General features: G+C 43.2%; 1 protein-coding gene across 4 annotated transcripts in view; it reads left to right on the top strand.

Annotated features, from left to right (window-relative positions):
- The window catches only part of DYNC1I1 (dynein cytoplasmic 1 intermediate chain 1), a 792,350-nt gene that overhangs the window by 214,053 nt on the left and 559,946 nt on the right, over window positions 1-18,351 (top strand). For 2 of the 4 annotated variants that reach the window (XM_077490748.1, XM_077490747.1), the window contains 3 exons: window positions 2,192-2,282; window positions 7,614-7,637; window positions 13,828-13,887. In XM_077490748.1, the coding sequence (XP_077346874.1) occupies window positions 2,192-2,282; window positions 7,614-7,637; window positions 13,828-13,887 (175 nt within the window). The remainder of the gene's footprint in view (window positions 1-2,191; window positions 2,283-7,613; window positions 7,638-13,827; window positions 13,888-18,351) is intronic. The other 2 variants (XM_077490749.1, XM_077490750.1) reach the window with 2 other exon arrangements.

The following is an 18,351-nucleotide window of genomic DNA, read 5'->3' as shown; positions in this document are numbered from 1 at the left end:
AGACGGTAATAAGGAGGAGCTGATGACAGCAGTGGAGAGGGTCTGAGGACAGTAATGGGGGGGTGGGGGGCTGAGGACAGTAATGGGGAGGAAAGGGGTTAGGGCAGTAATGGGGGAGCTGAGGACATTTTTGGGGGTGGGAGAGGGCTGAGGACAGTAATGGAAGGAAGGGGTTATGACAGTAATGGGCAATTGGGGAGCTGAAGACAGTGATGGAGGGGGGCTGCGTTCAGTAGTGGAGGGAGGCTGAGGACAGTAATGGGGGGGGAGGGTGGCTGAGAACAGTAATGGGGGAAGGGGTTATGACAGTAATCTGGGGATGAGGACAGTAATGGGGGGAAGGGATTATGATGATATAGGGAGCGGCTGAGAACATTAATGGGGTCACTGAAGACAGTAATGGGGAAGACTGGGGACAGTAACTGGGGGAGCTGAGGTCAGTAATGTGGGGGAGGTGTCTGAGGACAGTAAAGGAGGGAAGGGGTTAGGACAGTAATAGGGGGGCCTGAGAACAGAGTAATGAGGGGCAGGGGTTAGGACAGTGAGCTGAGGACATCAATGGGGTCACTGAAGATGTTAATGGGGAAGCTTGAAAACAGTTTTGAGGGGTTGGGGCTGAGGACAGTAATGGGGCAGGCTGGGGACAGTCATGGAGGGGGTTGCTGAACACCGTAATAGGGTCACTGAGGACAGTAATGGGTTCACTGAGGACAGTAATGGAGGGGGTTAAGAACAGTAATGGAGAAGGTTGAGAACAGTAACGAGGAGGCTGAGGACAGTAAAAGGGGGGGTTGCGGAAGACATTATTGGGGTCACTGAAGACAATAATGGGGGGCTGAAGACCGTAATGGGGAGGGGGATTTTGATGCGAGAGGGGGAAGAACTTAGGAAGCTGATGTAAGAACAGGATTGTGATATGAGGCTTAGTTCAGATCTGTGCATGTGCCTTTTGCAATTAAAATGAATTGGCTATCCTACCCAATAGAAACACAGGCAAAGAAGTCCCGACTTGCAGCACAAATGTGCCATAGGTGCCGATATGTGAGGGTATCATTAAGAATTTAAAAAAGAAAAGAAAATCTGCGCTACAGTGAAAAAACAAACACAATTTTTTTGTCATGCAGCAATTCAAAATATATACCAAAAATGCTATATAAAAAAGACTTGAAAAAAGGAAGAAATAGAACTGCGCAATCCTTAATATTTAAATTAAGGTGTGAATAAACAATGAAGTGCATGTTTGCTCAATGTTGTGCAAAGTATTAACATAAACCCCAACATAGAAAATGCATTAGCAACATATACCCATACAGTGCAAGTAAAACCACATATAAAATAACACCAATTGTTGTAAATAAGCACTAATAAGATCAGTACTGAAATCTCAATGGTACTAGTGCTCCAAAGAAATATGTGCAAAAAAATACTAAATAAAAATCAAAAATCAAAAATAAATAAAAATAAAAAACTCGTTAAAAAGTCCAGGTAGGTGAGTTCAAAACAAACAAATGTCCACAGTGACTTGTCAAAAAATCCAAAACAGGTGTAGTCGTGAGGCAAAGATTAAAGTGCAGCACCACCGTGTAGATAACAAATGGCTCCTTACCAGTTTTGTTTTGAACTCACCTACCTGGACTTTTTAACGAGTTTTTTATTTTTATTTATTTTTTATTTTTGATTTTTATTTAGTATTTTTTTGCACATATTTCTTTGGAGCACTAGTACCATTGAGATTTCAGTACTGATCTTATTAGTGCTTATTTACAACAATTGGTGTTATTTTATATGTGGTTTTACTTGCACTGTATGGGTATATGTTGCTAATGCATTTTCTATGTTGGGGTTTATGTTAATACTTTGCACAACAATGAGCACATATCATTAAGAATTAATGGCATGCCGCACATCTGCTTAAGTGCAGCGTGTTTCTCTGTGGGTCGGGAATGCATGCGATTTTGCTGATGTTCTTCAGCCACAGAGATGAACCTAGCCTAACAACAGAAGGGGTCTGTGATGTGAAGGATCTGAGGCATCGCACAATCATGCGGTTCAGACCTCTATTGGAAAAATATTTTACTAACTGGATCTCTGTGAATTCTAATTCAATATCCCTGGTATAGATATTAGCATAAATATATTTGATTTATTGGAGTTGAAAAAAATATGTTTTTTGTTTTTCTTTATTTCTTAGTTCCAACCCCAATGTCTCCTTCATCAAAATCATTGAGCACGCCCAGTGAGACTGGAAGCCAGGACTCTGTTGATGGTACAATAATGGGACGGTAAGATGTGTATCTCAGCCTTATTCATGTGGATATTATGAATACTACAATGTATGTATGTATGTATGTATGTACTCACCGCACATAAGAGCCCTGATGAGCCTCTACAGAAGTCATTTTGAGCCTAGCACTTGGCCTACATGCCTCAAACTAAACATTTCATGCGCTGCATCATTTTTATTTTTGCATGTGGATAAATCTCTCATAAACTGCAGTACCAGTGTCATAATAACCATAATTCCCAACAGATTTTTGTAACATGCAACAACACAATAAAGCCTTCTTACTACAGAAGGTATTCACTTGTCCAAATCCAGCGCACATCCCAAACAAATAAAGAGTATACCTCAGTTCAGGACAGTGGGTGAAACCATGCCTATCATTCCTTTATGTCTCAACAGCCAGATGCACATTCAAAACTTAGAGAAAGAATCCGGCGGCATGCAATAAAATCCTTTGTAAGTGAAACTGTATTATAACAGAAGGACAGCATGAAGCCCTACCTGGGACCTACTCCTGTGATGAGTGTTTTATCCCAAGCTGGATGAGGTCCCAGAGGGAGCTTCGAGTTGTTCATCTGCCACAATAAAGTTTTGTGCATGAAAGGCCTTATGATGTGCCTATGGATTGAAGTGAGAATCATCTTCTGCCTGGTTTTAGCAACTAGCTAGCCAAGAGTGGTAGCCAGCATACAGGGCCTGGGTGTGGCAAATAATAATTTTTCATGTCCAGAACCACTGTTTTTTTTAGTTCAGATACAGCCTAATATCTATAGAACTGTATATTCTAGATTGCGTGCACCTATTTCAGGCTTTTTGGCAATTATTAGTACGGTGTATGGAAACGATGGCTTATATGGAATGGGGCTTGGAACCTAATAGAACAGTATAATGATAAGTGACAAAAGGAATCCAAAAGTCCTCCAAACGATCAATACGTAGCATAGTAAAGCCTTCTTAAGCCCCATACACACTATCAGATTTTCTGCTGATTTTTGTCTTCAGATTTACCAAAATCATGTAGTGCAAGGGCCTGCCTGATTGCATACAATTTGAAACTCCTAAGTTTTGACCTCATATTATATGGTTTTGGTAAATATGAAGACAAAAATCAGCAGAAAATCCGATAGTGTGTATGGGGCTTAAGGCCTGATTCACACCTATGCATTTTTAGTACTTTTTGCATTTTGCAGATTTGCACTACAGAACGTGTTCCATAGGAAACCGTGTTAAATGGACTGTAGTGAAAATCTTCAAAATGCAAAAAGCACTAAAAATGCATAGGTGTGAATCAGTCCCTCATCAGTTGAAGGACTTTTTTAAAGGGGCTGTAAAGATTTGTTTTTTATTTTCAAAATAGGTTCCTTTAAGCTAGTGCATTGTTGGTTTACTTACCTTTTCCTTCAATTTCCCTTCCAAATGTTTATTTTTTATTTTTCTTGGTCTGAATTTCTCACTTCCTGTTCCTCCTCAGTATGCTGTTCAGTAAGCTGTTCTGGCTGACTAAACACCGCTCGGATGATGGTGTGAAGTTTACTGAGGAGAAACAGGAAGTGAGAAATTCAGACAAAGAAAAAAAACATCTAGAAGGGAAATCGAAGGAAAAGGTAAGTGAACAAACAATGCACTAGCTTAAAGGAACCTATTTAGAAAATAAAAAATGAAGCTTTACAACCCCTTTAAGCAAACTTTGTCGGAAAGCGATGTTCACCTCCTAGTAGATTCCTCCCCTTTCAGAGGCCACCATTATGGTGCCTGCGCAGCTCTACCAATGGGCTCTGCCCGGCCTAGCCAGGCAAGAATTCTGGATGTGCTGCTTTGTAGCACACATAAAGCTTTTTAGAAAAAGGCAGGGGTGTCAAACTCAATTTCATTGCAGCCGCAGTATGGCTGCCCTCAAAGGGCCGGTTGTATCTGGGGTGCGCTACGTACAGAGTGCAGGGTTCAGGATTACATTATGTACAGAGTGCAGAGTTCAGGAGCGTGTTACATAAAAAGTGTAGAGTTCAGGATTACTCTATGAACAGAGTGCAGAGTTCAGGGATGCACTACATACAGAGTGCAGGGTTCAAGAGTGCATTATGTACAGAATGCAGAGTTCAGGGGTGCACAGTGTACATCGTTTAGGGGAGTGCTACATACAGAGGTAGAGTTCAGGGGTGTGCTATGTACAGAGTACAGAGTTCAGGGGTCACTACATGCAGGGTTGAGGGGTGCGCTATGTACAAAATGCAGGGTTTTGGATTGTGCTGTGCAGAGGTTAGGGGTGTGCTGTGTACAGACTGCAGAGTTTAGGGGTATGCTGTGTACAGAATTTAGGGGTGTGCTGTATACAGAGCTTAGGGGTGTGCTGTGTACAGAATGCAGGGTGTGAAACCCCAACCCCCCACCCCCCCCAAAGCTTCCTCGCATATTTCTCCTACCCGGTGGGCTCTAGTACCTCCCAGTGTAGTTGGGGGGCACCTTGTAGGGAGATTGTAATCTGTGGGAGCAAATATAAGCTTATTAGAGTTTACGTATACTTCAACTTGCTGCATGCGTGTTCCAAATCAGTGACAGAGAATGGATTAGGTTCAGAGAATCAATATGGCAGCCTGTCAGCTATAATTTTAAGGAAGAAATCGGCAGTGACAGCCTCCATATTTTTCTTGGTATCAGTTTCTTTTTAATGTGTTTGAAATGGAACTATCCATCACCCAGCTTGGGTGCCTCCATGAAGATATAGCTTTCTCCAGTCTGGTATTATAGCTGAATATTGCATCCAATATACTAGACAACACTAGCTTAGGTGCAAACTTCAACTGTTTATTGAAAATTCACATAGAGTACTGTATATAGCACACAATTTAAAAAAGTAGAGTCTGATCACATTACCCCAACAATGCAATCGGGAATATATTTAACATAGCTAATGAACAGCCAACATACACATAATGCTAATTCACATCTAGCAACTAATAGCTGACAGTGATCTAACTAACAACTATCCACTTAAATAAACCAAGGTGCCCAGACCGTTTGGCACCCAGCCCAAAAACGCTGGATACACAATGTACATTACACATTATTATAAGCATTAACACATAACATCCCATAATGGTTTGATAACAAGCTAAAGTGGACACAATACTAATTACATCTCCAAGAGATGGGCAGACAGACAAACAGTAGGTGACTCAATTAACGATGGGAACGCACACCTAGGAGGCAAACAATGGGAGAGACATACAATGTCTTGAAAAAGTATTCCCCCCCCCCCCTTGAAATTTTCCAAATTTTGTCATGTTACAACCAAAAACGTAAATGTATTTTATTGGGATTTTATGTGATAGACCAACACAAAGTGGCACACACAATTGTGAAGTGGAAGAAAAATTATAAATGTTTTTTAAAGTTTTTTTACAAATAAATATGTGAAAAGTGTGATGTACATTTGTATTCAGCCCCCCTCAGTCAATACTTTGTAGAACTGCCTTTCACTGCAATTACAGCTGCAAGTCTTTTTGGGGATGTCTCTACCAGCTTTGCACATCTGGAAAGTGAAATTTCTGCCCATTCTTCTTTGCAAAATAGCTTAAGCTCTGTCAGATTGGATCTGTCTGTGAACAATTGTTTCTTGCCGCAGATTCTCAATTGGATTTAGGTCCAGACTTTGACTGGGCCATTCTAATACTTGACTATGCTTTGATTTAAACCATTCCATTGTAGCTCTGGCTGTATGTTTGGGGTCTTTGTCCTGCTGGAAGGTGAACCTCCGCCCCAGTCTCAAGTCTTTTGCAGACAATAACAGGTTGTCTTCTAAGATTGTCCTGTATTTGGCTCCATCCATCTTTCCATCTTCTTTGACCAGCTTCCCTGTCCCTGCTGGAGAAAAGCATCCCCACAACATACTACCACCACCATGTTTCAGTCAAAAAGTTCAATTTTGGTCTCATCTGACCAGAGTCCCTTCTTCCACATGTTTGCTGTGTCCCTCACATGGCTTCTCGCAAACTGCAAACGGGACTTCTTATGGCTTTCTTTCAACAATGTCTTTCTTCTTGCCACTCTTCCATAAAGGGCAGATTTGTGGAGAGCACGACTAATAGTTGTCCTGTGGACAGATTCTCCCACCTGAGCTGTGGATCTCTGCAGCTCCTCCAGAGTTATCATGGGTCTCTTGGCTGCTTCTCTGATTAATGCTCTCCTTGCTCAGCCTGTCAGTTTAGGTGGACGGCAATGTCTTAGTAGGTTTGCAGTTGTGTCATACGCTTTCCATTTTTGGATGATGGATTGAACAGTGATCCGTGAGATGTTCAAAGCTTGGGATGTTTTTTTTAACCTAACCCTGCTTTAAACTTCTCCACAACTTTATGGAGTCACCTGTCTAATGTGTTCCTTGCCCTTCATGGTGCTGTTTGTTCACTAACAAACCTCTGAGGGCTTCAAAGAACAGCTGTATTTAGACTGGGATTAAAGTACACACTCTGTTTATAAATTAGGTGACTTCTAGAGGCAATTGGTTCCACTAGATTTTAGTTAGGGGTATCAGAGTAAAGGGGGCTGAATACAAATATACCCCACACTTTTCATATATTTATGTGTATAAGAATTTTGAAAACCATTTATCATTTTCCTTCCACTTCACAATTATGTGCCACTTTGTGTTGGTCTATCACATAAAATCCCGATAAAATACATTTACGTTTTTGGTTGTAACATGACAAAATGTGGAAAATTTCAAGGGGGTATGAATACTTTTTCAAGGCACTGTATATAATAACATTTTCTGTTTATGTCGTTTTATTTTATTTTGTTTTATGACCCCTTGCCTAAAACTGTTATCTAAAAAAGGCACTGTACTTAACAATAAACACATAACACCTTAATAAACAGACTATAGCAGGAGACCACACCCTCAGGTTGCTTTGAGCAGATGATATTAAATTCTGCTTCTGCTCCCACAGTCTAAAGCAGTCATTGCTGGTTTGGGCACATAGGCCCCTTTTCTGTGTGTTTCAGGGAGACGTACCCAAATTCGAAGCCCACTCCAATGGTCCTCCAGGCACACACCTACCAAAGATTAGTGTTCCCTTAAAAGCTAGGGCCCATAGTCAGTAGGCGAAAGGCTTCCCTATAGTCCCCTTCAAAAGTCCCTGGCCTGGTTGGGTCTGTCACAGAGGAGAACCAGTAGTGGAAACAAGTTTTTGGTTTTGAATCTAGTTGGGGCACCCATATTACCCGCCACTGTTTGAAATAGTTTCTTAGGTCTTAGAAGACAGAAGATCTGTGTTTTATTTTAGTTTTATTTCATTTGGATTAATAATAAACCATTCTTATTTCTTATTCTTAGGAATATTCAAAGTGGCCTTATGGGGTAAGAAAGCATTTGTGTGTTTTGGCAAAGTGTGTGAATATTCTGTAGCAAAAGCAACTCTATCAGCAGAATAAGTCTCGGTTTACACTGCTGCGATGCGATTTTGATGCGCTTTTTTGATGTGGTTATGTGGTACAACTTTGATTGGCTTTGCATATTCCAAACTGTAAATCGCACCAAAGTAGCACAGCAGCCTTTTTCAAAGTCTCACCGTGCCAACCCGCATTGATGAGAATGGGCACCATTGAATATAATGTGTTTTCCTTTGTCATGTGACTCCGGTAGCATCAGATGTCACACTATTGGGAACCAGCACTAAAACCTTTATATGTTAAATAAAGGAAAACCAGTCTGCAAAAAAAAATATCTTGCATATATTTTTATTCTGATAATATGATACTTCAAAAATCTTATTCTACAAATAACCACGGTCAATTATTTTAATAAGAGTGAACTCCAGACATATCTTCCGTCTTGCACAGTTGTACAGACTTCTCTCCTGTAATGAAATTGCTAATGCCGCGTACACACGACCGGACTTTCTGGTAGACTAGGTCCGAGGGACTTTCCAAACGAACGGACTTGGCCACACACAATCCACACCAAAGTTTGACAGATTTGACCGTGATGACGTACGACCGGACTCAGAGGCGTATCTAGTGAAAATGGCGCCTATGGCAAGCACTGAAACTGCGCCCCTGTCAAAACAGGTGGGTCATGGCTAGCAACCAGTTTCGGCAGTGAGCCAGGGGCTAACGACCTAAAGTAACCTCCGCCAGCCAGGATCCCACCCCAGGCTGACAGTGAGCGATACCAGGGCCATTTTAAGAAGAGAACTCTGTAAATGCCTTGCTACCCAGCCACTCAGGAGAGCCCCCTTCATATGGCGCCCATGGCACTTGCCATATCTGCCATACCCTGGATACGCCACTGACCGAACTAGAATAAGAAAGTTCATAGCCAGTAGCCAATAGCTGCCCTAGCGTCAGTTTTACAGATGGAATACAGACGAATGGATTTTTCATTCCGAGATTCAAGTCCGTTGGAAAAATTGGAACATGTTCCAAATCTGAAGTCCGTCTGATTTTTCGACAGCAAAGGTCCGATTAAGCCCACACAGGATCGAATTGTCCACCGCATTCGTTCCGTCTGACCTTTGCTGTCAAAGTCGTGAGGGAAAATTATTTTGCCATCATGTTATGACTGAATTTTGATTGATAAATCATTCAATGGACATAAATGAATCAATTTTTCGTTCCCTTTGTCACATATGTCTAGTGCAAACTGTTGGAGCAAGAAACACATTAACCTTTCAATTTATCCTCTGTTCTGCAGAAGTTTACCAAACATTTCCTTTTATTTTTTTTATTTTTTTTGGGCTCAAAAACATCACAACCAATTTTCAATCTGAGCCCATTACCTGGACGATAAAATGAAAGAACTGTCCAAATGACAGATTTTCAAACTATTTTTCGCCTAGTGTATGGGTGCAATTTGAACCCAAAAATCGAAGGAAACGTTTGGAAAACTTCTGCCGAACGGACGATAAATTGAAAGGTTAATGTTTTTCTTGCCCCAAACAGTTTGCACTAGACATATGTGACAAAACAAACCAAAAAAGGATTCATTTATTTTTTGCTCTCACGACCATGTGTTGGTTTTTCCCGAAAACGCATTTAAACAATTTTTTGACAGGTGTATGGCTAACATTAATGTTCCCGGCCAACCTATTCATTTATTGTATTTCAGTTCTTTCAATCTTGAAGGTTCAGCATCACATGTTGGGCAGCCCCTTAGTTTTCTGTTTTCAGGAAACTACTGTATGGACAGAACCCTGCCAGCCTCTGCCACCAGCTATGATGTGTCTGCATTGCGAAACACAGAGCCCTAGTGATGACACTGGGTCTAGTGATGACGCTGAGTCTAAACTAAGATATATAAAAAAAAACTAAAAGGTTTTATATAATAATTGTATTAACATGTTGAGGAGGGGGGCACCAGAGAAAGAAAACTATAGGCAGATTAGGTATGTAAATAATAGACAGCGCCTGCTCCACCTAAAAATACTAGATCCCAATGTGATACTCTCTATCTATGACTGGTACCTTATCTATAGCATATGGATATCTATATCCGATTGAATGTGACAAATAAATGATACAACAGTGAATGTAAACATATAAAGTGCATACAGTATATAGGGGACTTTTTGCTTTTGATAACGTCGCACATAGATGACTAAATGCGTCAAGTTGATTCTCCCATATGTCACTACCGGCCAAGAGGGTAGAACGCACGCTATGCAGTAAGCAGCGTCCACGTCTCTCACACGAGTAGGGCTGATGTTTTGTTTTTTGTGACATCCAGTTCTGTCATATTAAAAGTTTTTTAATAATATTTGCATGATTTTTTTTTATTATGTATGCTGCTGTTTCACAATAACTCATCTGAGGATATTACTCTGAGGAGTTTCTTTTCCATATACTACACATTGCACAATTTTTGCCCTTGGAGTCCCGGAATCACCATTGGATGTAATCTACTATAGAGGGAGCAACCGGAGGATATCCTACTGGGATTGGTCCCCATTAATGATCTAAAAGCACAGTGGACTCGTTTTGCTATAAGGCAAGGGAGTCCAGGATATCTGGTGAGTGCGGATCTTTGCAGCCCCCATGAGGTGGATGCATTGACATTGATGAGACACGGAGCACCACAGCACTGTTTATATAAGGAAAATACTTTTGCACAGCTATCACTATATGCACGTTTAAAGAGGAAGTAAACCCTGATGAGTTTACTTCCTCTTTCATTCCCTGCAAAGGCAAAGCATAATGGACTACTATGCATCGCATAGTAGCCCATTATGTGTCACTTACCTGACACAGGAGCCAGCGAAGTCGCCGCTGTCCCCTGTAGTCCGCCGCATCCATCTTGTTGGCGGGGTCTCGCAGCTCCGCCGCTGTCATTCGGCGAAGCCGCGATGACGTCACTCCCGCGCATGCACACGGGAGCCGACACGCGTGGCAGCTCCGTAGCTGAGTATGCCGCGCTCAGTGCGCCGCTGTCTACGGCGCATGCGCTGTAGATAGCGGTGCCCGTTTTCGGGCAAATATCTCCTAAACCATATAGGTTTAGGAGATATTGCTTGGACCTACAGGTAAGCCTTAATCTAGGCTTACCTGTAGGTCAAAGTGGTTTGTAAGGGTTTACAACCACTTTAAATTGTAACTATATATATATATATATATATATATATATATATATATATATAAATGTATTTGTATTATCTGATTATTCACATTGGACTTTGGTTTATACAGTCCTCTATATATGCACTTTATATGTTTACATTCACTGTTGTATCATTTATTTGTCACATTCATTAGGATATAGATATCCATATGATATAGATAAGGTACCAGTCATAGATACGGAGTATCACATTGGGATTTAGAATTTTTAGGTGGAGCAGGTGCTGTCTATTATCTACCTATTTTCAACCTGCCCTTTAGTGGGGACAGTATTGACAGCAGCATCTTAAATATATTGCTATATATTACCTAGGCACGAATGGTTTACATTACTACAGGCAGATTAAACTACATCTAAGCCCTTGTACACACGCTCGGAGATTCCGACAACCAAATCCGACGGATTCTGTTCGTCGGATTTTGTCCGACGGATCTTGTCTGAAACTGTTGCATACACACGGTCGGACGAAGTTGTCGGAAAATCCAATCGTTCAGAAAGTGATGACGTTATTTTGTTACGACGGGACTACGTTAAGGCTAGTAGCCAATAGCTTTGGTGTAGCATGCGTGGCACTTTGTCCGATCGGAATTCTCTACACATGATCGGAGTATGTCCGATCAGACCAGTTTGTCGGAAAATATTTCCAGCAAGTTGGAAAATTTGGTCCGACGGATATTCCGATGGAAACAGTCCGATGCATACCACACACAGTCGGATTATCCGACAAAACGGTCCGATAGGACACATTCCGACGGATTCTCCGACCATGTGTACAAGGGCTTAGATTATGTGGCTGCTGTGAGATGAGCTTTTTGACCTACATATTATAGGAGTGGACAGTGAGCAGTCAATCTTACTTCTGTGGCGGCACAGATCCAAATGCCCAGAGTATCCCCATCAGCTATAATAAAGCCTGAAAATATTTATTTACCGTATTATGATATTGCTTTAAAAGTGACAGCAATCTTATAAGAATCAGTATTGAAAGGCATGTTTGCCACTTATGGAATGCATGGACTGATAAAGATTTGTGCATATTTTGTGGCACATTTGAACTATATTATTCTATTTAGGTGGTGCCCCCATCTGCTTATATAATGGGTTAATGTCTTTAACATTTATTGAAAACATAATTGATATTAATCAAATATATATTGAGTGTTCCCATTGCTATGAAAGTCTATGAAAGTGTTACAGCTGAAATTTTGCTGCTACAAGAATATAATCATAGTAAACATAGTAAACAATTTCCAGATCCTTTGCACAAAAATAGGAAGGGTGTAGAATCTCTGTACGTTTTTTGTCTCTCCATTATATACTTTATATAGCTGGTTGTTAAGGAGTGGCCCGGGAAGTCGGCCACCGCGTCCTTAACAACGGATAAGTTATCAGCTGTCAGCGGGCTTCCCCGCTGTCAGCTGAATGTAAAAAAAAGCATTTCCGGCAATAAAAAAAAGCAAAAAAAAAAGTGTTTCCTTGGGTCTAATATGGATTTTATCGAAGCCCCACGTCAGTGTAAAAAAAAAAATGGCGTTGGTTCCCCCCCGAAATCCATACCAGACCCTTATTGGAACAAGCAGCCTGACAGGTCAGGAAAGGGAGGGGACAAGCGAGCACCTCCCCCCCTGAACCACATTAGGCCACATGCCCTCAACATGGAGGGGTTGATTTGTCCATGTTGATGGGGAAGAGGGCCTCTAGGGGTACTATACCCCACTATGTGAATGAGTATGGGGTATAGTACCCCTACCCATTCACTATAAAAGTATAAAAAGTGGCTAAAGACGCTACACAAGTTTTTGACAAATCTTTCATTATAAAATGGTGGCACTGCCCCCCCGTTCAATGGCCTCACAGGGGGGAGGTGCCACCAGGTGAAGTCGCGGGGTGGCCCTGCCTGTTAGCTATTCAAGAATTGAGCAAGCAGACAGAGCCTTCGGCACGAGCAAAGCTTTTTATTTCCCCTGGTATTAATTTGGAGGGGAACACCACGCCAATTTTTCTTTTACATTTTTTTTTTTTTTTTTACATTTTGCTGCGGGTTCCCCTCAAAATCCATACCAGACCTGAAGGGCCTAATATGGATTGGGGGAGGGGCCCCACAATGAGTTTTTCTTTTTGCCAATTTTTGTATTGCTGGCAATGCTTGTTTTTTCATTCAGCTGTCAGCGGGGAAGCCCCCTGACAGCTGATGACTGATCAATTGTTAAGGACGCGGCAGCTGGCTTCCTGGCCCACTCCTTAACCAGTTATACACAGTTTGTTAGAGACAAGCCACAAAGCGCATGTTCAAAAATGCACCGCAAAAACGCACCTGAAAACCGCATCAACCGCAGCTGCATAGATGTGAACCTAGGGTCGGGGGACATTTTTCCCACTGACCCCGAATTAATTGGTTTCAGCAATTATTTCAGTGGTTCCTCAGGGATAGAAAAGTTGAGAATGGCTGGTATAGAAGGTAAAATCAATATGAATTTAGACACGAATTTCTGCAATTTCTCTGCCATCCTATAGCTTGCAGAAATCATTGTATTCAGTGGGGAAGTAGTGTTTCAAGGCAGCAAAGTACTTTTTTTTAATGCCCTTTTTAAGTCAGTCAGTCTGCTTGTCTCCCATTTCAAAGTCTTGTATAAATTAGATACAATGGAAAAAAGGTCTTTAGTAGCACATCTAGACAAGGTATGGTAAAAAAAAAAATCTATAATTTTGCTGATTACTCAGCCAATTTATTGTAAGGCAGATTGTTACTCTGCATATTTAGATAGTTACCCATTAAGGCTGAGGAATTACCATCTCTGACTCATCTCATCCATCAGTTCATGCATGCTTTCCTTTGTATTTTCTGTGAATTTTCTTTATATTCATTAAACATTGTTATTTCAGGAATTAAAATGTCTACTTATATTTTTTAAACTGCTTTCTGGATGATGAGCAGGACCCTGCAGTGGGATACTGACCCGTCTGTACTGCAGCTGCATTCAGAGTCTGACCTTGGGTACGTTCCCTCCTTTATATTATAATGTGGATTTCATCTGCTTCATGAGCAGTACGAGACATTTCTTCATTTTCCTCTGTTCATGCTTCGTTTAATGTTTTTACTACAAGAAAAAAAAAAAAGGATCTTGCAGGATGCGAAGGACAGAAAAGTGTCTTTGATACCAACAGCAATCAGAATTTTCACTTTTTAAAGTGTTACTAAACACACAACAGTACAATCAGTCTGTACTGTACCTTGAAAAAGTATTCATACCCCTTGAAGTTTTCCACATTATGTCATGTTACATCCAAAAATGTAAATGTATTTTATTGGCATTCTATGTGATAGACCAACACAAAGTGGCACATAATTGTGAAGTGGAATGATAAATGGTTTTCATATTTTTTTTTACAAATAAATATCTAAAAAGTGTGGCGTGCATTTGTATTCAGTCCCCTTTACTCTGATACCCCTAACTAAAATCTAGAGGAACCAATTGCCTTCAGAAGTCACCTAATTAGTAAATAGAGTCCACCTGTGCGTCATTTAATCTCAGTAGAAATACAGCTGTTCTGTGAAGCCCTCCGAGGTTTGTTAGAGAACCTTAGTGAACAAACAGCATCATAAAGACCAAGGAACACACCAGGCAGGTCAGGGATAAAGTTGTGGAGAAGTTTAAAGCAGGGTTAGATTATAACAAAATATCCCAAGCTTTGAACATCTCACGGAGCACTGTTGAATCAATTTTTTGAAAATGGAGAGTATGACACAACTGCAAACCTACCAAGACATGGCCGTCCATCTAAACTGACAAGCCGAGCAAGGAGAACATTAATCTGAGAAGTAGCCACGAGGCCCATGGTAACTCTGGAGGAGCTGCAGAGATCCACAGCTCAGGTGGGAGAATCTGTCCACAAGACAACTATTAGTCGTGCTCTCCACAAATCTGACCTTTGTGGAAGAGTGGTAAGAAGAAAGACATTGCTGAATGAAAGCCATAAGAGGTCGCATTTGCAGTTTGTGAGAAGCCATGTGGAGGACACAGCAAACATGTGGAAGAAGGAGCTCTGGTCAGATGAGACCAAAATGGAATTTTTTGGCTTAAAAGCAAAACGCTATGTGTGGCGGAAAACTAACACTGCACATCACCCTGAACACAGACACCATCCCCACCGTGAAACGTGGTGGTGGCAGCATCATGTGGTGAGGATGCTTTTCTTCAGCAGGGACAGGAAAGCTGGTCAGAGTTGATGGGCAGATGGATGGAGCCAAATACAGGACAATCTTAGAAGAAAACCTGTTATGCCACGTACACACAGCCGGAATTTGCGATGGAAACAGTCCGATGAGAGCTTTTCATCGGATTTTCCAACCGTGTGTATGCCCATCAGTCTTTTTCTGTCGGAATTTTCCGACAGTCTTTAGATTGAGAGCCTGTTGTTAATTTTTCTGACGGAAAACCTTTCTATCGGACTTTTCAATCGTGTGTATGCAATTCCGACACTCCAAATTCCGACACATGCTCAGAAACAATTCGATGCATGCTGGGAAGCATTAAACTTCCCTTTTATAGTGCCGTCGAACATGTTGTATGTCGCGGTGTTATTGACCGTCGGAATTTCGTGTGTAGGCAAAACAGTTTGAGCGAAATTCCGTTGGAATTCCGACTGGAAAACCATCAGAGCTTTTTCCGATGAGAATTACGATCGTGTGTATGTGGCATTAGAGTCTGCAAAAGAGACCGGGGCGGAGATTCACCTTCCAGCAGGACAATGACCCTAAACATACAGCCGGAGGTACAATGGAATCGTTTAGATCAAAGCATATTCATGTGTTAGAATGGCCCAGTCGAAGTCCAGACCTAAATCCAATTGAGAATCTGTGGCAAGACTTGAAAATTGCTGTTCACAGACGCTTTCCATCCAATCTGACAGAGCTTGAGATATTTTGCAAAGAAGAATGGGCAAAAATGTCACTCTCTAGATGTGCAAAGCTGGTAGAGACATCGCCAAAAAGACACAAACAAAACAAACATTGGTCCCATAATTTAGTGGGGAAGCTATTCCACTATTGGGCTCGGTTCACACTTGTGCTATGTGGGAACCCTGCAAATCTACTGCGGATTCCCACATTGCACCCGACTTGCACAGCAGTTCACACTGCCATATGCAAACTGTCGGGAGTCTCAATACATTGTAAATGACACCCCCATTTCAACTCGCATATTGCACTGCGAACTGTCAGTTCAGACATGAATCGGATCGCATTACCACTGTAACCCCCTGTTCTTCTGTCCCACCACTGTAACCCCCCTGCTCATCTGCCCCAGCACTGTAACCCCCTGCTCATCTGCCCCAGCACTGTAACCCCCTGCTCATCTGCCCCAGCACTGTAACCCCCTGCTCATCTGCCCCACCACTGTAACCCCCTTCTCATCTGCCCCACCACTGTAACCCCCTGCTCATCTGCACCACCACTGTAACCCCCTGCTCATCTGCCCCACCAATGTACCCCCTTTCTCATCTGCCCCACCAATGTGCCCCTTTCTCATCTGCCCCACCACTGTAACCCTCTGCACATCTGCCCCACCCATGTACCCCCTTTCTCATCTGCCCCACCAATGTGCCCCTTTCTCATCTGCCCCACGACTGTAACCCTCTGCACATCTGCCCCACCAATGTACCCCCTTTCTCATCTGCTGCACCAATGTGCCCCTTTCTCATCTGCCCCACCACTGTAACCCCCTGCACATCTGCCCCACCACTGTAACACCCTGCTCTTCTGTCCCACCACTGTACCACCCTGCTTTTCTGTCCCACCACTGTAACCCCCTGCTCATCTGCCCCACCAATGTTCCCCCTTTCTCATCTGCCCCACCACTGTACCTCCCTGCAATCTTCTCCACCGCCTTACCCCATGCTCTTCTGTCTCACCGCCAAACCATCTTTTCATCTGTGCAAACACTGAACTTATCTGCTCATCTGCCCCACCACTGTAACCCCCTTTCTCGTCTGCCCTACCACTGTACCTCCTGCACATCTGTCCCACCACTGTACCCCCTGCTCATGTGTTCCACCAATGTACCTCCTTTCACCCCTGCACCCCTTTGCACATCTGCGCCGCCTCTGTACCCTCTGCTCCTCTGCCCCAATGCTGTAACCTCCTGCTCATCTGTCCCACCAATGTACTTCCTTTCTCCCCTCTGCCCCAACACTGAACCCCCCCTGCTCATCTGCCCCATCATTGTAACCCCCTTATCATCTAGCTCAACACTGAACCCCCCCCCTCATCTGCCCCATCATTGTAACCCCCTTATCATCTAGCTCAACACTGAACCCCCCCTCATCTGCCCCATCATTGTAACCCCCTTATCATCTAGCTCAACACTGAACCCCCCCCCTCATCTGCCCCATCATTGTAACCCCCTGCTCATCTATCTCACCACTGTAACCCCTTGCTCATCTGCCCCATCACTGTACCCCCCTGCTTTTATGTCCCACCGCTGAACCCCCCTGCTTTTCTGTCCCACTGCTGAACCTCCTGCATATCTGCCCCACCACTGTATCTCCTTGCTCTTCTGTCCCACCACTGTAACCCCCCTGCTCATCTGCCCCATCATTTTACCCCCCTTTCTCATCTGCCCCATGCCGTACCCCCACCTTCTTATCTGTCCTAACACTGAACTCATCTGCCCTACCACTGTAACCCATTTTCTCATCTGCCCCACCACTGTACCTCCTGCACATCTGTCTCACCTGTGTAACCCTGCTCTTCTGCTCTCTACCTCTGTTCCCCCTGGTCTCCTGCCCCACCACTGTAACCCCCTGCTCATCTGTCCCACCAATACACCTCCTTTCACATCTGCCCCACTGCTCTACCCCCCTGCTTTTCTGTCCCAACACTGAACCCCCCCCCCCCCATCTGGCCCAACACTGAACCTCCCTGCTCATCTGGCCCAACACGGAACCTCCCTCCTCATCTGGCCCAAGACTGAACCTCCCTCCTCATCTGGCCCAAGACTGAACCTCCCTCCTCATCTGGCCCAACATTGAACCTCCCTGCTCATCTGGCCCAACATTGAACCTCCCTGCTCATCTGGCCCAACATTGAACCTCCCTGCTCATCTGGCCCAACATTGAACCTCCCTGCTCATCTGGCCCAACATTGAACCTCCCTGCTCATCTGGCCCAACATTGAACCTCCCTGCTCATCTGGCCGCCCAACACTGAACCTCCCTGCTCATCTGGCCGCCCAACACTGAACCTCCCTGCTCATCTGGCCACCCAACACTGAACCTCCCTGCTCATCTGGCCGCCCAACACTGAACCTCCCTGCTCATCTGGCCCAACATTGAACCTCCCTGCTCATCTGGCCCAACATTGAACCTCCCTGCTCATCTGGCCCAACATTGAACCTCCCTGCTCATCTGGCCCAACATTGAACCTCCCTGCTCATCTGGCCGCCCAACACTGAACCTCCCTG

The sequence above is a fragment of the Lithobates pipiens genome, unplaced genomic scaffold (genome assembly GCF_037356315.1).
Source record: "Lithobates pipiens isolate NorthernLeopardFrog02 unplaced genomic scaffold, aLitPip1_a1.2 Scaffold_19, whole genome shotgun sequence".
In the NCBI taxonomy this organism is placed as follows: Eukaryota; Metazoa; Chordata; class Amphibia; order Anura; family Ranidae; genus Lithobates; species Lithobates pipiens.
The sequence above is the reverse complement of the archived record's forward strand: the minus strand, read 5'-3'. Positions and strand labels throughout refer to the sequence as shown.